The following is a 22,081-nucleotide window of genomic DNA, read 5'->3' on the forward strand; positions in this document are numbered from 1 at the left end:
GTCGGTGGCTGGAAGGCGATGTGGGCCGCCTGTGACGTCAGCGCAGCGGTGAGGGCCGAGCCCGGAGGCATGGCTCGGGTCGGCGCGGCGCGGCGGCTGGCGAGGGCTGGGGAGTGAGGTGGGGTGGGAGCACGGACCATCGCGCGGCGGAGCGAGTGTAGTTAACTTTCGCGTCTCAAGGCGCCAATTATTCTACCTAACAATTGTGCTAAAGCAGTTGTTAAAATTTCGTATTCCCAAGACAGCGCCAGACAGACAAGATCATCATACTTGCCATGCACATTACGACACACTTAAACGTGGTATTGGGACAGCCGATAGAATTTATATCACACGTGCATCGAGTTGCGGAGCTACATTGTTTTTAACAGATAAGTATTAAGGCATTGATTGAGCTCATTGGTGTCTATTATTTCGCACAGCAATCGTCCAGAGACGTGGGAACTGGGGTTTTTGGATAGCGCGGCGTCCCAAAGCAACTCTTACTGTTCCTCTAATGTGTGGTCGCAGCCACCAATAGCAAACCGTTCCATCCAGGAACAAATAAATCGAGCACCTTGGGACGGTTCGAACCGGGTTTCTCCAACCGGTCACCCCACGACGCTAGCGTGTATCCACTGAGCTGCCGAAACCAGCGACCACCCGCTGCGGTCAAACGCGATCAAATGTCAGAATACTGTCACTGGCGGTCAGCGGGTCAATGTCATTTTGTTTTGTGCAGACGTGGATCATTCTCGGTAGCTCAGTGGATGAACGCTCGTGTCGTGAATTGGCCGGTGGGAGAAGCCCGGTTCGAACCCCCTGAGTGGCCGACTTTTTGGCTCCTAGTTGGAACGGTTTGCTATTGGGGGCCATGCGACCACATATTAGAGCAACAGTAATAATCGCTTTAAATTGGGGCGTTGGCTGCGGCACTACTCATAACCCCCAGTTCCCACGTCTCTGGACGATTGCCGTGCGAAACAATAGACACCAATCTGCTCAATCAAGATTCAAGGCCTTAATATTAATATGTTATACAAAATATTGCTCCGCACCTCGATGCACGAGTGACATAAGTTCTATCGGCTGTCCCATTGCCACGCTTAAGTGTGTCGTAATGTGCATTGCAAGTATGATGATAGTCTTGGGGATAGGACCTTTTAACAACTGCTTTAGCACAATTGTTAGGTAGAACAATTGGCGCCTTGAGACGCGAAAGTTAACTACACTCGCTCAGCCGCGCGATGGTCCGTGCTCCCACCCCACCTCACTCCCCAGCCCTCGCCAGCCGCCGCGCCGCGCCGACCCGAGCCATGCCTCCGGGCTCGGCCCTCACCGCTGCGCTGACGTCACAGGCGGCCCACATCACCTTCCAGCCACCGACCCAGACCGGTGTCATACGGGTGGGTAGGCTGTGCCGCTTGACAAGTAAGTGAAGCGGCACAGTCTACCGGTACCAGGCGGCTGCTGCCAATGCTGAGCCATAGGAACCCGGTGGATAAAGAGTTGTAGAACATCAATCTGCCCCCGAGTGTACACAAGTGAGAATGAAACGAATACATCATAGCATGGTGGCAGCGATTTAGACCGCCTCCGCAAAGGCGTTGTTTGAGAAGGAACACCACTGCACAGGCATGAGAGATAAATAATCACGATGTGGGCACTTCAACAAGGCAGTTTCAGCTATATACAAACAGCCAGCGGTCTTATTCGCACCTTACCAATGGCAAACACTGTACAGCAGTGCTACCACACACTTCTACGCTTTAACTCGGTCTCAGGTGGTTTCCTGTTCCGTACAGTTTTCAAGACGCATTCCGCGCAAGCACTGTGAAAATATCACTCGCTAGAATATTACAAGGACATCGGCTTGGATGTTATAGACAGCTGCCCCAAATATATTCGCAAAGTAAAGACGCATTACGAACAAATCTACGGCTGATGCTTGATTAAAATCCGCTTCTACTCGTTATGCAAATTATGCTCATTCATTCACAGAAGTATTTGCAACGTTGAATTGCAGCATTCACGGAACACACTGTCAACTTAAGATCGGCTGTCACATGCCTATAATTTTCCACGCAGTGGATACGTCATTCGTGGGTTTACACCTGTTAGCAATTACCACACACAAGTTCGGTGTCGGTTCATACTTCATACAGCTCACAGACCTCCAAAAAGCGAATCATCTCGCAATACTCAATACTCTCTTTACAAGGACCTATGCAGTCCCTAATAATGTTGCTAAGTCAATCGATTTTATTGTCGCGTGGTTGTGTTCACTCGATGTATGGTCGCATGGTTATGTAAGTCAGTCGAACTATATCGTATGGTTGTGTGTTTAGCCAGTTATTTGTTGTTTGTTTGCTAGGGGTTAGGGGCCAACGAAACAATGTTTTTTAGACCTCTTTATTTGGTTCAAACTTTAACACTCGGACTTGGATAAGAGTGCAATTTTGAGGCATTCGAAAATAGCATGTCACGTGACAAGTGACATGAGGGCTGCATTTGGCCCGAGAGGAGCGAACAGCAACCCCATCTATTTGCGACGCATTTGACTTCGGTTCAAGCTGGCAAGCTGGGCGCAGCGAGACAGTAGGTGGTAGGTCCGTGCTCTTTTGAAAATAGCGGGCGCCTGGTACCTAATTAGGTTATCGTTCAGACCATTGGGACTTCCAATAAGAAACTTGGGAGGAATTAAATTTTCCAGTTCGGCATTAACTTAGCGTCATTTAGAGACTAGAAGCCCCTTAGACCCCAAGCTGAATAGCTTTCCCCGGTCAGCAAGCGAATCTGAATTATCATTGCCCTCGGAAGAAGGTAAAACACTGTAGCATTATTTCAATAGCCTCTGACGTCTCGGCAGAGGTGGCGGCATTCGCTCCGCAATGCCATCCTCACTCTGAATATCATTAGCGCGACCATTACGACGCGTCACACCATTTTGAGACGTTCGTTGGCGCATTGGCAACGAGAACGCTGGGCCTCTGTTCTTGTTCCGATGAGAACGAACTAACGAATCCGCTGGTACCACTGGTCTTCTTGGTGGAGGAGTGCGAAAAGACGATCCCGGCGCACGTCGGGAACTTGGCGACAAAGTTGGCGCAGCTGTAACTACTCTCGCCGCGAATCCAGCTGCCTTTAACGCCTCGGCACTAGCGCCATCTGTGTACCGTGGTGGAAACGTGTAGTTTGCGCTACCCCCACTAGGATACACCGACTCGCTCGTGCTTTCCGCTTCAACGCTACCACCTCCCACATTTTGCGTAAACGTTGAGCTACCATTTTCCCCACTAGGCCTCACTGGCGTGGTGGGCGCAGGTCTCGTCAAATTAAACAACACGTGATGCGTCGGCAAACACATACAATCACAGTGCGACGGAAACAGGAACTTATCCATGTAGATTCGATCACATCCGTCTGAATCCCGGACGTATACGGGCATGGTGCGAATGCTGTGACGTTGGGTACAGCGACAGCCGGCCGCGCAGCGTCCCTGTTCGTGTTCCACACTGTGGGAGAGGGAAAGGGGGAAGTCAGTGAGGGAGGGGTAAGCGCCAAGCGGCGAGAGAGCTACGGGGAAGGGAGGGGATCCACCACTTAGGTTAGTGACGGTCAGCGTCCTTGTTTGTGTTCCTTACTGTGGGAGAGGGAGAAGGGGAGGTCATTAGGGTAGGGTAAGCGCCAAGTGGCGAGTGTTGTGGGGGAGAGAAGCGCCTAGGACAGTGGGAGGGGCACCACCAATTTGGTTAGTGACGGTCAGCGTCCTTGTTCATGTTCGACACTGTGGGAGGGGAGATAGAATGGGGTTAGAGCTGGTGTCGCAGGGTCGGCAGTGTTGGTGAGAGGGGTTGAAGGTCAGTGCTGGGGTTGGGGGTCAACGACTTTGCAATGGGCGTCGTAGCGAGATATGCGAGCTCGTGTTGGACGTCGTGAGGGGAAGAAGGAGTTTGTCATTGTCTGAAGGCGTTTAAGCGTTGATGGGTCGTCAGCTGTGGAACACGTGCTCGATATTGTGAGAAGGGGGCCCCAACGTCCCAATGCCCTTCCTTACCTCCCTCCAAGACATCCTGCAACATTCCCTCGCAACATGCCCCTAGACATACTAACATTCCTGCAACCTGCCAGGCGCCCTCCCCCTGTCATCTACCTGCAAAGCCAAGGGTCTTAATCCCTACCTTCTTCCAACCCTCTTCCAGCATAAATTTATCCTCTAGCATTCCTTCCCAGCTCCTAGTTACAACTGCCTCTCTTACCTCTTCTTCAACTTGCACACAGTGCCCCATGGGGACCCTGCCACATCCTCATCAAGATTTCCTTAAACACTACCTAGCTCACCCTACAACATCTTCTCCCACCTCGCCTCCAACTTACACACAGTGCTCCATGTGGATGTAGGTCTCGAACGGCGGGATGTTGATCAGCATCTTCCACACGTTCTGCGTGTTCATGGCGTAGTAGGGTGATCGCACCTCCACTGATACGTCACAGGCGGACCTGGGGACGGAGAGATGGTTAGTGTCGGTGGTGCGCAGAATAAGAAGAAAAATGTCAGGTGAGCTCATGGAGTCTGGGGATATGGGGCGGGGAAGGCTACACGATGGTGCGTTTTATGGGCTGTGGGGACGTCGGACACTTCAATAATACACATGACTTAGTGGCCGTAGGAAGTCAGGAAAATGATCACGGAGCCCAAATGGCTGACGTTATCTCGTAGCGTGTCCTGTTCAGCTTAATAATAATGAACCTCATATGGTAAAGGAAATCAGTTCAACAGTCAAATATTGCGAAACTCAATTGATAAACATTACCCGCTCGGAGCAACAAGCTGGACGTTGTCTTGCCTTGCTTATATCAACGTCCTAATCAACTTACATAACATATGGGTCCGCAGTCGTCCCTGATGACGTCATCGGCGCCTCTGTCGTCGTCGGCGTCATGGCGGCCGTCGGTGACACTTCAGCTTCCCCGTTCGGCCGGTAGATGGGCTCAGTGTATACGGTTTCTTCGATAAACTCCAATTCTTCCGCCAGGCTGGCGACAGTTTCTGGTCTCCTTGTCGTCGGTCGCCTTTTGCTGCCAACGACAATCCGCTCAGCTTCATACATGCCTCCGTCACCTCCCGAGTTCCCACCACCTCTAACAGGGACCCTTTCTGGTCTGTCCTTCTTCTGATCACCCTTCTCTGGAGGGAGAACCACTAAAGACTCGGCCTGAGGAGAAGGTCGCATAGGACGCCATTCTGGGGTAGGGGAATCCACCCACTGGAAAGCATCAACGGGATCTGCCTCAACGGGAGGAGGCCTTGTTGGGCGATAGTACTGGACTTCCGGAGGGAAGTGCTCATCCCCCCAGGAGTCATGGCCATCTGTCTTCGTCCCCCAGGAGGTGTGCGCATCATCAGTCCACGTGTCATCATCCCATGTAGCTTGTTCAGGAGTCTGCGAGTTCACGTGGCTTCCCTGATGACTCCAAGACCACTTATCTTGCGAAGCACCTCCTGAGGTTGAAGGTCTTGACGTCTCGCGATCAGAAAACTCCGCGAGGATGTCTTCGCCAGTTTGTATCTGTTGCAAGACTTGTGCTCCAGTGCGGATGCCTGGTGAAGAGATGTCTGAGGAGGAAGATGCCATCGGAAGATCTCCATATGGAGGGGATTCAGCGTGGATGGGATGTCGTAGAGGAGAGGGGCGGCGACTGTGGACATCGGGGAAGAGCGATGTGGCTGGGATAGTGGAAGGAGGCGGCGAAACGGTAGGGGAAGCGGCCGAGAGAACAGCTGAAGGAGAGGGTGCGGTTGGGGAGTCGGAAGAAGATGTGGCTGACGAGTCTGGCTGACGAGACGAGTCTTGTTGAGTAGTGGTCACGGGTGTAGAGGTGGGCGTCAAAGATGGGATTTCGTAGGGTTCCAGTGTTTCAGTGTTGACGAGATTTTCACTCACTGAATCTTCCTTTGATTCAAGTGTCTGATCAACACCATGCTGTTCGTTCGAAGTAGCGTTTTGCACTTCGGGCGTTCCCTCTAGTGCAACATCTCCTTCTATTCCACCTGGCCTAGCTTGTGTCAGATGCTCCCCACTGGCTTTGTCGTCGCCCTGCTGAGTTTCGCTTATCACACTCTCTCCCTGAACTTTCATCTCAGACTCCGACCCTTCTTTCTCAATCCACTGTTCTTCGTCGCCTTCAGAGGCCTCTCTCATCATCATCAGACCCTGCAGGACGCTTTCAGTGAAAATAATACTGTTCGGGTTAGAAAAATACGTCAACAAAAGCACCAACTCATCCTCCTCGGTCAGATTCTTGTCGTTTATTCGCTTCGTCTTCGTTCCGCCATGTTTGTCACTGGTGCTGCCATCTTTTGGCTCCCCATCCAACTCAAAGTTCGTCGCTTCTGTCACCGTCGTCGCGGAGCCCCGTGACGTCACACGGCCTGCCTCGCGCACCAGCTGTTGGCGAGTGACGTCACGGGCATCACTAGTGACGTCAGCGGAGCGCCTGAGGCGTTTGACGACGCTCGGTGATTTGGAGACGCCATATTTGTTGAGGAGTTTTTCGATGTCCGTGGGATCGAGTTGACCGGTACGGCGTGTGACGTCATCACTGGAACGGCGTAGATATGCCCGAATCGCCTGCCTGGAACGAGAGAGGTCACAGGTCAATGTCAAGACCACAATTTCGGTGGTGGGGTGACAGGGTCAGTGGTGGGAGTAGTGTGGTGTCACGAGGTCATCGAGGGGTGTAAGGCAAAGTGTCGTAATATGACATACGAATACCTGAACCTGAATGATATTCGAAATTTTTCCGCGGTCGCTTTGCAACACGTCGCTGTTTCGCTATATAAAGGAAAAAATACCGACGGTCACTATTTTACGCTGTCGCTCTACAACCCGTCGCCCTTTTAAAGAATCGCTCAAGTCCGTGAGTCGCTGTTTTGAGAGTCGCTATAGAATTAGACACTGTCAATTGTGAGTAGGTCGCTGTTTTCCCGTCGCTGTTTTTCGGTCACTATTTTCTAAGCCGCGGTTTGACACGCCTGCCGGCGCGCATAGCCTCTCACCAGGGGTAGTCGGCGCCGGGCGTGTCACACCACGTAGTACCCGTACCTCCAGGCCTTCTGAGACAACTCGCCGGGGGTTCGACATGTTGGAGGGACTTGCCGAGTCGATTCGAGTCACGACATTGAGATAAGTCGACTATTTCTTCTGCTAAATCTGCTGCCACATATGATGTTACCTGGGGGAGGAGAAATGACGTACTGTCAGCAAACGAATGAATGACGTTTTCTCGTTACATTTTCTGTAAGGTACATAAATTCATTCGAAGTGTCAAGTATTTTCTTAATTTGACTGAGCACCATCCGGAAACGTCCACGGTTCGATGCCCCCCCCCCCCTTAGATCTACTGCCACTGGCGATTTCAGGGAGGGGGCAATAGGGGCATTTGCCGTTCCCGGAGTGCCCGAAATTGACACAATTTTTAGGTTTACTCGCCTATAAAGAAAACTAAACATTTTTTACTAGAAAACGGTTGTTTTGAACTACACAACAAATCAGGAGGCAGCGAAATCCCAGAAGTAAATTGAAGAAACTTTTTGGACAGTATGTCCCCCCCCCTCGCAGTGTCTCAAATCCTCTTCCTGGATCCGCTAGGGCCTACATCCTAGACTACATAAAAGACTAGAGCGGCAAAGTCCTTAACACGACACTAGCTGATGTACAAATAACGTCATTTGCATACTGTTACACAGGCATTGTGCGAAGACACGTGGTGCGTGTCGTCATCAGGGTCACGTGGGTTGTGGGTGTCACGTGATCGAGGTCACGGGGGCGACGACAATCAACATTGAACGCCTGCCTGACATGTTGGTTCTGCGCTGGTCTTTTCAGAAGACAGCTTGCTACTTTCTCATGAGAACATGAGCCTGACGTATCAGGAAAAACTCAGGTCAAAGAGGTTAACATGAATAAGTTATTTAACGGCTCCGAAACAAGTTCAGAGCCAGGTGAAAGGGAGAGGAGGGTCCTGACATGTTATCCCGCGCACCGACGGGGGGGGCGGATATCCGCCCCTCCCCTGAGGTTTTTCGCAAATAGCGGGAAAACGCCGCGAAATTTGGTACGACTATTCCCTCATCAATTTTACACATGGTGTGCAAGTTTGAACCTCCTACCTTGGTCAGGTCACCAGGCCACTTTGAATGACCCAACCTCAAGTCACTTTTTTGCAACTTTGTCACCGTGCCAGAGCTACAGTAGATGTCGGAGGCCTTTGAAAGTCGCAGGAGGTTATTAGGTCATTAGTAGCTACAATTTGTATATCTCGGAATTTTGATATCGGTGACCTAAGGTCAGGTCAATTTCGCGACCTCCCCATTATAAGTCAATGGGGGAAAATCAACTCCCTGTTTTTACCACTAAAACGGGTCGGAATGGCCCCATATACCATACATGACTTCATATACGATCAACCTTCACTACCTTGAGGTCTGTTTTGCTGTTGGGCAGCTGTGAGGTCATGTGACGTCATCAAAGGTCACCAAAGGGTTTTGGCCAATAACTCCGTACAGGAACAAGATACAGCCGCGTGGATGGTCTCATTGTGTTCAGCTCGTCAAGACGCATCGAATGATATACATGATGACCTCGAGGTCACGTGACCTGAGGTCAACCTTTGACCTTGACCTTTCGAGGTCAACATGTATATCATTCGATGCGGATTAACAAGAGGATCACGATGATGCCCTTTGTTTGTTCCTATCTTGACTAATTCGAAAGTTATTCGAGAAAAACTCTCTCCATATCTAGCGCCGCCATTTTGACTTTTTCGACCCCTGTGACGTCATCTTTGACCTGACCTGAAAATGACCTTAGTAAAAATTGTAGATCTTGACCGTGCGTATCCGATGCCGTTTACCGCTTGTCGCTATCTTCCTTCGTTCTCGAGATCTCAGGGGGGGGGCGGTCATCCGCCCCCCCCCCCCGTCGGTGCGAAGTTGGCGCAGACCCCCGTCGGTGCGCGGGTTATTGTTGCTTGCTCATTGGATGTTTAATCTGCTAAATCGCTGGCTTAGGTATAAGCAACTTTCTGCAAGTAAACTCTGCCATGAAGCAGCATAAGATACAGTATCGATTTATAAAATAAGGCAATTGAACTCAGCATTATGTATAACACCCCCGTGTATGACAAGACAACATCACAACTCACTGAGAAATCAGCCAGACCGGTAGCGCGGGAGCTCGCACGTGAGAATATCAGAGTAAGATTGTTGAACTTTTACTGCGGAGGTGGCTTACTTTCCTTCGCACGAGATGGCGAGCGTTGACCGGAGAAACCGGTGAAAACCGGTTCGTACGGTGACCGTAGTGGCTGTCTTGGTCTCGATATGTGACCTTGACCCAGTGAGATGATGTTTGTTTGTATCAGGGGATGCCTTTGTTTATATTTCATCTCAAGTAATATTATCATGGTTTGTTGTCATGAAATGTTACATGGGTTGATGTGGAATTGATTTCGGCCGATGCAGCCGAACTTATTATATTGTCAATAAAGGTATGCTTGCATGATGCGTCTGACAAGCTTGGAACGTCTCATTGTGTGACTTTTGCACACATGAATTTGTTTTAAAAATAATTGTTTCTCGTGTGAAAAGGCCTTCGTTTCAAATAATGGAGAGCGGTGGCTAGTAAATAACGGGTTCAAAGCGGCGAAAAGGTCCATGCTGCATGTTTGCCAAGTCAGAGAAAGTTTGGCAGTGTGACTTGGCAGAACTGATTTCTAGTTTCTTTTTTGTTTCCATTTGCTTGGCAGAGTGTCCAGTGATCCAGTTTTCTACCGATCAACTTCGCCAGTGTCTGCCTAAAAATGGAAATCGCAGAGTCTACTGTGAATAGTTATAAACCTTAACAGTGTTATAATAGTTATAAATAGTTATAAACGTTATAGTTAAAATAGTTATGAACCCTAACCTTAGTGTCTTCTTGCGACAGAAACGTCAGTTTTTTTGCTTTAGTAATGGACGGTTATCATTTACATACTTTCCCCGTATGCTCAGCAAGGCAAGATACCTAATTTTGATTTGCGTAGGAATATGCCTACAACTATTTGCGATTTCGACGTACAATTTACCACTGCAAGGGATACTGCGAAAAAGCAATTGAAACGCTGCATTAAAAAAAAAAATGAAGCAAGAAAGTCACATGACTTTTTCCCCGTAGCGCATGATCACCGTGGCTATTTTTGTACCCACCACTAGGGTGGCCATTTTTTTGCAAAGTACACGGAATCACCGCTCCTAGCCTCGATTCTGATGCATTTTTTCATGCTGATTCCGAATCTGTCGAGAAAAATGAAAAATTCGTAAAAAATTTGACCCCTGAACGTCCTTGAAGTTTTTGGATAAAGTGAAAATATCGACGTCTCACTGCATAATCGAAAGCTGCGTTGTGTTTAGGCTGAAAAGTTTATATGAGCGTGAAACATGGTCCGTTGGCGCCACAATGCCGCTAAAACCAGCAATATCACTCATTTGGTTTAGCAACAGCGTTCAATAATATCCGTACCCTTTGGGGCAATCTGCCTCTGATGGCGAGTATCGAACTAATAGTGATGCGCGTCTGCCTGTAGGTGGCAGCACTGTTCCCCAAACTTCGATTCTTTGATAGGTCATTGTGGTTTCATTAACATGTTTTATCATCATGTCTTCCTTGCCAAAAGATACATTAACCATTAATCTGATCGTCTGAAGGAAATTTCAAGCATCAGTATGTCATTTTCCTTACCTAAACAATGTCTAAAATAAGTCTTTTTCTAACCAAAAGCAAAGTACGATCTGGGTGAAACGGCGATGCCCCAGCAATGTAAGCAACGATTACACAAGGAATCGTTTATGACAGGCTTATTTCGTTTAGTGTCATGCAGGGGATGCACCTAGATGTTCGGCGAGCCCCACCGGCAAGTGGTCGTAAAACCCTGTGACCTGACTTCAGCCCAGCTGCCGACCCGCAGTAATGTCTTTGGAAGATTATGCAAGCTCAATCTAGAGGCGATGGCGTCGTGCGGCACTGATATGTATCACGTACCAATAAAGCCCACCACTAAACATGTCTGCGATGAAGTTAATTTATGGTTACGCGTTTCCTTGCCTGTCTGGAGGGTGGTGTGAGACTGCCGTCCGCGGCGGCGCGGAGACCGTGTCGCTCCAGACACTGACCTCAGGAGAAGAGCGACCCAAGTCGGAGACGGCCTTGCTGGCTGTTTTTCAGCGGACCCGACCTATCGCCTAACTATACCGGATTCACTGCCAGCCACAATGAGCGAATTCCCGCAGAGGAAGTGTAAATGTAGCGATGCAGAAGGCCCACTGGAGGGTGTCTCACTCTGCCGAGCAGCGGCACAGAGCAGAGGAGCAGCGCTGTCGGTTTTTCACCTGTCCTTTCCAGTATCCCGCTGTTGCCTAGCAACTGGCCGATGTGCTAATGCCTGGCACCGAGCTGATCTGCGAGGAAGGACACATCCTCGGGATGTTCCGGTAATTGATTCCGGTGCGCTGTCAAACAGCGAGCTGGTCCCTTCAGATTGTGCAGTTGTTAGAGTCTGACGCGATCTTGCCTATTGTTCCGACAGTTCATGATTTTGGCCACCATTGAGTCAATGCGCTGGGCAGGCAAGTAAGTGCATAACCATACTTCACCGGTGACCTGTTAAATGAAAGGGTTTATTGGTTCGTGACACATCAGTGCCGCACAACGCCATCGGCTCGAGTCTACGATTGTATATTCTTCCAACGACATCACTGCGGGCCGGCAGCTGGGTTTAATCAAGTCATAGGGTCTTACGACCAAACCAAATGCCGGTGGGGCTCCCTGAGCATCTAGGTGCATCCCGTCATGTGTATGCTACTGAACGAAATTAACCTGTCGTACACGATTCCTTGTGTAATCGTGTTTACCATGGGCTATTACCGTTTCATCCCGATTGCTTGCTTTTACCTTATTTTAGACATTGTTTAGGAAAGAAAAATGACACACTAATGCTTGAAATTTCTTTCAGACGATCAGATTAATGGTTATTGTATCTTTTGGCAAGGAAAACATGATGATAAAACGTGTTAATGTTATCACAATGACCTATCAAAGAATCGAAGTTTGGGGAACAGTGCTGCCACCTACAGGCAGACGCGTATCACTATTAGTTCGATACTCGCCATCAGAGGCAGATTGCCCCAAAGGGTGCGGATATTATTGAACGCTGTTGCTAAACCAAATGAGTGATATTGCTGGTTTTAGCGGCATTGTGGCGCCAACGGACCATGTTTCACGATCATATAAACTTTTCAGCCTAAACACAACGCAGCTTTCGATTATGCAGTGAGACGTCTATATTTTCACTTTATCCAAAAACTTCAAGGACGTTCAGGGGTCAAATTTTTTACGAATTTTTCATTTTTCTCGACAGATTCGGAATCAGCATGAAAAAATGCATCAGAATCGAGGCTAGGAGCGGTGATTCCGTGTACTTTGCAAAAAAATCGCCACCCTACCCACCACCCTGTGTATTTCGCATATGACGGCCCATTCGGTTTCCCCTATGCGCACGGGTCACGTGCCGCTATCGACCTCATTCCCTTATCTATCACGTGGACATTCCTCACGTGCCTCTGGTTAACCACGTGGCGGTGGCACGTAACTTGGTGACTCAGGCATGTTTTTCACCCTGCCCCCTATCCCCTCCCCTACACAGACAATTACGCTGCCATCTGGCACGAGACACGTGCTATAGAGATCGTGGCTTGGTATGGTCCCACCCCCACCCCTCCTACACGCTGGCACGTGAGCTCGTGAGTTCAAAACACGGCTGAAATGGCGCGAGCGAGCGTGAGCAGGCTTAGGCGTGATGTAACATTATCTCTAGCACCTGTCACATGATAACGTTAGAGCAACATCCTTTCCATTATCTTCAGTAGAATGATAACAGCAATTACATTTTGGCATATTTTAGTGAATCATGTCCTCAATACAATCAAAATGTAAATGACAAAATTAGGAATCCCGAAATGGTAATTTGGTCATTTGTATTCTGATTTAGTTGAGAGCTCCGTCGGGCATCAACTAAAATATGCTGATTACCATCATGATGATATTCCTCACACCGTTTAACTTAGAATTTGCTATCACTTCAGATTATACATATCTCCCGAGACAATCGCTACTAATTTTCTCTAGCCACCCGGTGACTTATGTCACTAAGTGACCCACTATATATTCAATCGAAAGTGACCTGCTTCAATTATCCATTGTAAATGTAACCAGGTAACTAACCGGTTCTGCGCCGACTGAAGCTGGTCTCGAGAAATTTGCTGAACTGCTCATATTGAAAGTGTCTCCAAGGAAGGGCCAGTTTCTAACCGAAAGTGCCAACCATTGGTTTTGCTGTGCTGTTACTGGCTGCCTCTCGATGTTATCTATTTAAATTTTCACCTGCAGTGGTTTCTACCAAGCTCTACTGAAAGTACCACCACGCGATCCTGTCCTGTCGTATTTGCCTATATCGAAAGTGAAACTAAGCAAAACCGGACTCACCAGTTCAAAGCCGACCCTTCCAGCCGGTCTGGCAACACCTGATATCGCTGCCATCGTATCTGGCAACTCTGCAATTGCAGGATTTTATACCTAAAGGAAGTCATAATAAGTGCGTTATGCTAGCTACAAAAGGCTATGAAAATTATAAAATTAAAGGTACGAGTGCGATACGAGCTTAGTTTGATTAGGGTACGAGGATACGATACCGATTGCCGGCTATTCTACAGCATAAGACAATCCTGTCTATTCGGCTCTTTACTACAAATCCATCTGTCACAACAACGTTCAGAAATAGGTCTCAAAACAATACCACGTGGTTCAAAACACATGCGGCATCACGGTCACGCATAACTGTCACGTGACTTGGAAGATCCTACACATACAGACTTACCACTATCAGCAGGACGGTCACGTGACTTGGCCGCATGATGCTCCTCTGTGCCACGTGATTTCTTAGCATTCAACTCAGCTCGCTCACTGCTCGAACGTAGGCGACCATTTCTAACACGACGGGTTGACTTTTGACACCGTTGATGTTTGTTTCAAAGCTCTGACACTGACACAGCTTGTATTTGACACCGCTGTGTCACAGGTGAGACACTGACACCACTGATTTACACAGGAGATGGAGCTGATGCTGATAGTCTTTTTAGACACTCCCGTTGCCTTCGCTACCACTCCAAAAAGACCAATATCCCTTCAGCTACTGGCTCCGTTTCCGTCTTATCGCTGTTGTTTCCGTCACGATCAACGCCTCCTTATTCTTTCTCTGTTTCCGTCTCCGTCACTGTCAACACTTTTCCTTGGTGTCCGTCTTCGTCTCACGTCTGTTTTCGTTATCCTTCTGGCTTCGCTTCTGTTTCGGTTTCTCGTCTCACACAATCACAGCACCGTCTTTCACACCGTCTTACGCCGTCTTTCACACCGTCTCTCACCGTCTCTCCACGTCTCTCTCGTCGTCTTTCTCCTCGTCTCACGCCGTCTCTCCACACACACAAAACACACTAAAAAACACACGTCGACCGTCCGCCGGACCACCAGACCACCGCCCGGACCGCTGCCCAGACCACGGCCTTCCCCGACAGCAGCTCGAGCCACAGTGATGAAAGTGGAATAGCGATTCAGGTCGCTCCGACTCCTACAGACTCCTCAGACTGGCGGCAGAGTGGCGGCGGTGCCTCGTGTGCTTGGGGAGGGAGAAAGTCGGCTCGGCGGCGCGGCGCGACGGTGAGGTAGGTAGTGAAAGCGGCCGGCCGCTACGGCGCGGGCGGCGGCGGTGGTGGTGGTGGGAGGGTGGTTACTGGTTGGGTAGTGGTGGGTGAGTGGAAGGAAAGGGTAAAGGGGGAGGCGGGTGGGTAGAGGGGAAGGGTGGAAGGATGGGCGCTGCGAGCAAGGATGGTGGTCGTTCAGGGTGGAAGGAAGAGTGTTGAGATTGCTGGTGGGCGTGGTATAGGCAGTGGTGGACGGCGGTAGAGGTTTGTTCAGCAATGGTGGGAGGTGGGTGGAAGGGAAGGGTATGGAGGGAGGTGGGAGTGGAGTTGGTTGACGTTTAGACAGTGGTGGCAGGTGGTGGTGGGAGTAGGGGTGGGAAGAATAGAAAGAGGAGGATAGATAAGGGAGTGTGGGGGAGGTGGCAGAGAGCGGTGGTGGTGGTGATGGGAGGGAAGAGTAGAGGGGTGGGCGTTGGGAAGGGGTTGGGATCAGGGATGGTGGTCGTTTAGAGTGGAAGGGAGGGTATTGAGATTGGTGTTGGGCGTGGTAGGCGGTGGTGGTAGAGGTTGGTTAGGCAGCACTGCCTAACCACAGCCTAGGCACCACTTGGTTGGTGGTTCTTCATTTTCATCTCGTACCTACCACTTCATCTCGTACCTAAGGAAACTAAAATCAAAGCACACATTTGTGAACAACACTTCGGTAGGTCCACTGAACCAGGAAGGGTTCTGAACTCTGGAGCCATGCCGCCATCTGACCCCGATAATTGGGTGTTGTTTTGGTCACCTCTAACGCCAGCGGAGGGACGGATCCAGGTAAATCTGCCGAGTCAGTCCTTTGGTATTTTGGATTTAGGTCAAGGCCGTTTCGCTTGGACGAAGTGTGTAGAAGTTCGTTTGAGGAAGTTTGGGTTCGATTCTTGAAAGGCCATATAGTCCTTGTAGCGTTTTACGCCCCCGCCTCTCCTAATAATCAGGCTTCTGTAATGCCGCCTAGTGTATAAATTCGTACATTTTTGGGTCGGGGCTCCCAACCACAAGACTGTGGCGGAGCCCCCTCGGGTCGGTAATCCAGATAACAATCACCATCAGGGCTGCGGAGTCTGAGTCGGTCGGAGTCGACAGCTCTGGCCGGAGTCGGAATCGAACTCGGAACATGGGCAGTTCTGGTCTGAGTCGGAGTCGTCGGGAACTGATTTTTGGGAGCCTGAGTCGGAGTCGGAGTCACCGAAAATCTATCTACTCTGCCACCCTGATCGCAATAATGCGGAGATTATTGCCTAAACACAGAGACCCGAGCTCTCGTCTATACGAATTCAATATTATCAATAAGAATGGCGGGATTGACCTTATGCTCATTAGTGAAATTAATCGAAAGAAAGTCCAGTCCAGGAATGGACTTTCTTTCGATTAATTTCACTAATAATATGAGGAGAAGGTCAATCCTAACATTTTTTATATTCATCATGCTCAAAGAAACGTTATGTCACATACAAATTCAATAATAATAGAAACGGTTGCTGCCCGCAAAAGCAGATTTGTTCGCGATTGTGAAACCCTGGCTTACTAAAGTACGCTTCTTTTGATCCAGTTTTCACTCGTTTATATGTGCCTCTGGCCTGTATTGATACTGCCCGTCCCGTTTTAATACTGACTGACAGAAGGGTTTTTACAGTATTAATACGGGCCAATACTGTATCAATGCGGGCCGCCTCGCCGGTCGGTATTAATGCGGCCGATTTAGGTGAGCAGTATTAATGTTGCCCACCTTTTATTTCAAAAGCTATCCGTTTGTCGCCATTTCAATTACTTTCTCTATGAATGCATGCCTATTGCTTCTGTAGATGGCGGCTAACCGGTAAAGGTTGAACACCACGTGTAAATATTCGCCAACCACGCCTCAAACCTCACACAATTCGATGATAAGACCGGAACAGTGCCCTGACCTGACACTACCAAAATGAACGACAGGCAGTGAATATGACATGCTGTTTAAACCTTCGTGTTCGGGACTAGTATCTAACAAAACGTGATCGATACCTAACATAGAGGTTATTATAGATGATCAAAAACAAAACATCGCTTAGACTTCAAAACATCGTTTTGAGAACTCAAACGAACGCCATTCATAATTCTGTGGAGATAAACAGCAATATTCATCGAGACATTGCGCACACTGGCTGATCCAGACTTGCGTTTTTTTTTTGGGGGGGGGAGGGGGCGGCAACTCGGGGTCTATGGCTGCCTGCACGCAGTCAAAGCTGCTTAGCATGGGGGGGGATGAAGGGACGGGGCAGGGCGAGGGCGATGCAAAAGACATGCCTATTAGAAATGAGCGTTTTGATATATTTTTTAAAGTAGGGGAAGTTGGGGGAACGCCGAAGACTTTTTTTCTGACGCCCGTAGCACGCAAGGTAGACAACATAAGCTATTCTTGTTGGCGTCATTCGAGAGGCCAGTCTTTTGCCTTTCAAACATACCAGGCGCATTTGATGAATTCGCATACCGTTAAGCGCACAAACTAAAAATATCAAAGAAGTGACTTTTTCGGCGTTGCCCCGGACTGCGGGGAAAGCCGAAAATGGGAGAAATGATCTACGGGGAATGCCGACATTGATGTTTTGCCATTTTATCTCAAACTTTATCCAGAATTGATCAAAGCTGACACGCGTTTTAAGAGCTTGAGGACGCGGTGCACACTGGAAGTTATAATTGTGTGATATAATAAGAACATGCCAGGTAAATCATTCCTTATAGGTAACAGGCCGTTGTGTCGGTTGAAAGTGTAATTTGTGTGACTAAAAATACGCGTTGCTATTCTACAGCAGTAAAGTCCACGTAGCGTGCTTTTAACACGTGCGTAATCACACGTTTTCGGCATTACCCCAGCCTGCCATACTTTCATTTGCAGGCCCATAACTATTCAACGTGCTGTATAAATTTCAAATAGGCAGCATACTTATGCAAAGACATGCTAAAGATTACTTGACCGAATTGGCCAGACAAACGGTAGCATAATGAGTAAGAAATGCAGCTTCAAAGGCGCATGTAGTACAAGGGAAACGTACCTTGAAAACGCTCTTGGCGCCCTCACAGTCGAAGTATTCCGAATGACGACTCGTAACAAACATGCGATAATTGTAGTCACTTAAGCTTCAGAGCACCACTGACAGGTGGCATCCATGTCTTACGGTTTTCGAAATATCTCGAATTTCGGCTTTGCCCCAACTCCGGCATTGCCCCAACTTCCCCTAATTTTCATGGATACATGGAGTTGAGGATCTATCAATACCTACGTTGTTGTATATTAGGTATACCTAATGATCTTTCACCTATACGGTATTCATACGGTATTCATAATGAATATGAATACCCGGAGGAGTTTTAAAAACGGGCCGTAATAGGTATATGTATGTACAAGACAAGCCTGACCTGACCGAGGAAGGGCCTGCTAAATTTGAGTCACCGAAGCAATTGACATTCTCGTCCATTCTCCAGGTCAATTGGTTCCGTGACTTTCAAATTAAAGCAGGCCCTTCCTCGGTCAGGCTTGATGGATCGATCCACCGTCACTTTGCGCGGTACTTTCAAGTACGTACGTGCATATCGTACCTATATCGTATCAATTCATAAACTAAAGCGTGCTCTTTTGGTTGGTAGTATAGAACAGTAGGCCAGGTAGTGGGTTAGGTCAAGAGTTAGATAGGTATATTCATGATTACTTTACTATATTGATAGGACTGTATTTAGGGCCTTGGATAGGACTATATAAAATTATGCCTTTCCATAAATTTTTTGCTGTCATTTGGAAGCGCTTTGAAGGCATTCATGGCGCAGCTGTTGCATTTGATGATTCTGTTCAAAGATTGTCCGATCGGCTTGTGGAGACGCTGTGGCGCACCAATTTGGCGAATGCAAGGCCATCTATGGCGAATGTCTCGCTGAGGGTACAGGGACCCGCAGTTGCTTCTGTACACACTAGTATTTCAGCCTATTCTTTGTCTGTGACACCGTTGGAGGCGAATTGGGAAATGATTGTGTGCTTATTAAAACCACCATCTGAAGGGCTTTAAACTGATGTGCTGCTCTCCTAATTCAGTGAACTTTTTATGGCTATATCAGCAAAACATTGTTTTCAGCGCTTTTTCCTGCCCCATTCCTTCTGAAACCTGGAACCGCTTATTCCATTTACTCCTGCCATCTGACGATGGTCGTGCTGACTACTAGTTCCGGCGCTAGTTATTGCTCCAGTTTTGCACCCGGCACAAACTCAGGCGGCACCGGGCCGTGGCTCGACCATGGGGAGGGTCGGACCGAGCCGACTGCCTGGGGCGCGGTTAGATCGGACGCCCTGCTGGGGAAGGGGACGGGAGTGAGGGGGAGTGGAGGAGGTGGTCACGTGGTCCGTCCAAGCTCGCAGACGACCTGACCTGTCCTGCGCCCAGCCATGTTCCGTGATCCAAAATGGCACGAGAGCTGTGGAATGCCTGGAGGAGACGCTTCGAAAGCGAACTTCAGCAGCACTAATTTACCATATTCTGTGGAAATAAATTAATATTATCTTAATGCAGAAAAAAATTGTATGCCCAAGCTGTATAAGCTGTATCTTTTTAAAAGTTGTAAATAGAATTATTTTAGGGACTTATAGGTTTCGTATACACAGTGAATTGTGTTACAATAAGCCGTTTCGCTGTAATGGTTACTAACTGAAGAGTTATCTTTTTTTTCTCACAGGGAATGACAATACAATAACAATACGAATAAAACCAGACGTTTCGCACAAAAAAGGGCCTCCGTCAGTGGCAAGAAATAAGTAATTAGGCATACATGTTTTCTTTCGATAACATCGATGAAGTAGTTATCTTTATTTTTTTAAAGATATATTTTCAGCAGTTTTTTTAAGCACATCATGCAAGCTTATAAACATTTGTGTATTTTATTGGCAACCCGGCTGGCCAGACCGAGACGGTGCCGCATTTAGTTCTCATCGATGTTAAACCTATACACTCATTTTTCTCCACTGACGAAGGCACGTTGTTGCCCGAAACGTTTGGTTTTATTCGCATTGTTTTCTACATTGTTATTGTCCGTGAGAAAAACATACTCATATGGACTGGTCTCAGATCATATAGAAATTGTTACACATTCATCAACACAGATAAAATGAATATTAGCCCTCACCACACATATAAGTAGAGGTAAGTAGACCGCGCCCGCTGTTTTACACCAATAAATCGCGGCAAAGCGAAGGATTGCGACGATTCTTTGGTGCCCTGGAGTTACTCAATTTTACAACTTTCCGGAAAATTAAATAGCCCTTATCATTTTTGCATCTTGTCTGAGAATTTTAAATCCCTGAACCAAATTACCTTTAACCTGTGATTATTTTTCTCAAGCTCATGTCAGGCCAGAATAGCAATTGAAAGTCAGCGCACATCTTCTGTGTGTTTCCATAGTCGTTTCGTGATTAGCAACGTGACAACATGTGAAATATACTATCTAATGTTTGTCTCATTAATTGTTGTGGGTGCCAAGGTCACGTGAAACTCAGGTTAAGGTCATTTACTTGAAATGATCTCGGTTAACTTCAATAAATTTACACCTTTTTACTGTGGTTTTTAGGAAGTGTTGGTTTGAAATTTAGCACCCATTTTAGCATTTGAAAACTAGGCATACTTAGGTATCAGTTATAGTGCCTATGCAATATGTCGCAAGGCTGTAAGTGCTGGTTAACATTCTATATAGCCGGCAGAACGCCTAATGGGTGATCTGGCGTGACCCGTCTTACCCCAAATGCTTTGATACATCATCTTTGATCAAAGCAAGTGCAAATTCGGAGTCAGAAGCAAGCCAAGTCCCAGCAAACTTCCCTCGTAGAAATTCTAGCAGGAACCAATTTTCCGTGCTTTTGGGTTATTAACCTGATCTGGGAGGTCAACCAGTGACCTAGGATCTCAGCATTGACCAGGACATAAAAATAATTGGCTTTTTCTCGTCAGCGATGACCAGGACCCTCAATTCATCGGATTTCTCTCGTCACGAGCAGCACGCTCTTTTTTATTTTTCAGCGAAGCTCTGGCTCTTTTTATCAAGGGCCGAATGGCTGAGGGTTTCTACGCCCCTCCGCTATATGTAAGACGCTGAAAAGAAATGCCTAAATAGGTGAGGGTATATCGATTGCTTTTTAAGTGCCGAAGCCCGAAACACTTTAATTTACTTCGATAGCAGTTTTTTAAGACCAACGAGCTCGAATAATATAACTTCTTGAACAATGTAAGCACCACATAAAATGAATCGTGAGAGAAGCGGCTCATGATTAAGAAGGAACTATGAGACACTTAATAAAAAACGGCATAGATTAGAAACTGCACCTAACTTGCACTGGTTTTTAAACCTTTTCGTTGCAGACTGGTAGATTAAATTTTAGGATTGATTTCAGCTGATGCTCAAATGGAGCTATTCATTCGTTCATTCATGCGACCATCCAATTCCATTCATAAAAGAAGCCAGTGACAAAATTGTTCATTTTAGATAAGTGTGAAATACAAACTCAATAAAAATTTAATGATACGGCAAATTTGACAGCTTTTATAATGAACAGACAAATAACTTTAACGAATCAAGGTTGCGAGCCCCAAATGCCGAGCTCCATGTGCCGTTCGCTTACGATGCTGCAGTCTTTCACGTGAGACGGCAACGTTCTCACGCTCAGCACCCGGTAACATGTGGTATCGCCCCTGATAACTAAGACATGTTTTGCCTTTAAAATGAGATGGTTGTTATCTGCGGTGCATGGTTATTTTCCTTAGCGGGTGTCATTAATCGAAAATGGCCACTGGTCGGGCAAGACTGAGCCATTTTCACCTGGGGGAAGATGAGCCGGATAAACCATTGTTGTCTCCGCTGTCGAAAACCAAACTGAGCTGCGCTTGTTTCTGCTGAATAAAAATGGTAGGAAATTGTTTTTCTTTGTTGATTACACAAGTTGTAAGTGATTTGCAGATTATCTGAAGGATAAAATGCTTTCTTCCGTGATAGAAAACTTGACGAGTTATTCGAAGGCTTAAAACAGTCACTTTTTGATGGAGGAAAAAACCTTGCCATAAGTATGTATGCCATGGAGTAAATAAAAGAGCCCACTCTTCGCCGCGCCCGGGAAAAGAAGAGGTTCGCTTTTTCCATCCATGCTCAACTTTCCCCACGACGTGTCTCAACTTACCCCGCCCATGGGGTAAGATGAGCAACGTGCAAGATGATTTTTGACGCCTTTCAGTACAAAAATAAGCGGTATGAAACATTTCTGGCCACCAT

At 47.7% G+C, this 22,081-nt stretch overlaps 1 protein-coding gene across 1 annotated transcript; it reads right to left on the reverse strand.

The window, feature by feature from the left end:
• Window positions 1-1,521: 1,521 nt before the first annotated feature.
• On the reverse strand, window positions 1,522-14,649 carry LOC122371353. The gene is made up of 5 exons (XM_043347614.1): window positions 13,951-14,649; window positions 7,040-7,215; window positions 4,858-6,615; window positions 4,357-4,479; window positions 1,522-3,494 (listed from the first exon to the last, which is right to left on the reverse strand). Exons 1-5 carry the CDS (start codon window positions 14,017-14,019, stop codon window positions 2,819-2,821), a joined length of 2,802 nt encoding a protein of 933 aa, XP_043203549.1. The 5' UTR covers window positions 14,020-14,649; the 3' UTR covers window positions 1,522-2,818.
• Window positions 14,650-22,081: the final 7,432 nt, after the last annotated feature.

The sequence above is a fragment of the Amphibalanus amphitrite genome, unplaced genomic scaffold, assembly GCF_019059575.1.
Source record: "Amphibalanus amphitrite isolate SeventyFive unplaced genomic scaffold, NRLGWU_Aamphi_draft 001234F_arrow, whole genome shotgun sequence".
NCBI classification, from domain to species: domain Eukaryota; kingdom Metazoa; phylum Arthropoda; class Thecostraca; order Balanomorpha; family Balanidae; genus Amphibalanus; species Amphibalanus amphitrite.

Excerpts from the sequence above, each read along its gene's own strand:
- LOC122371353 (XM_043347614.1), bottom strand. The coding sequence starts at position 14,019 with ATGCTAAGAAATCACGTGGCACAGAGGAGCATCATGCGGCCAAGTCAC. Across the intron at positions 6,616-7,039 it reads CCCGGCGCCGACTACCCCTG|GCAGGCGATTCGGGCATATC; the intron begins GTGAGAGGCTAT and ends CTCTCGTTCCAG. Across the intron at positions 3,495-4,356 it reads ATCCACATGGAGCACTGTGT|TGTGGAACACGAACAGGGAC; the intron begins GTAAGTTGGAGG and ends CCTCTCCCACAG.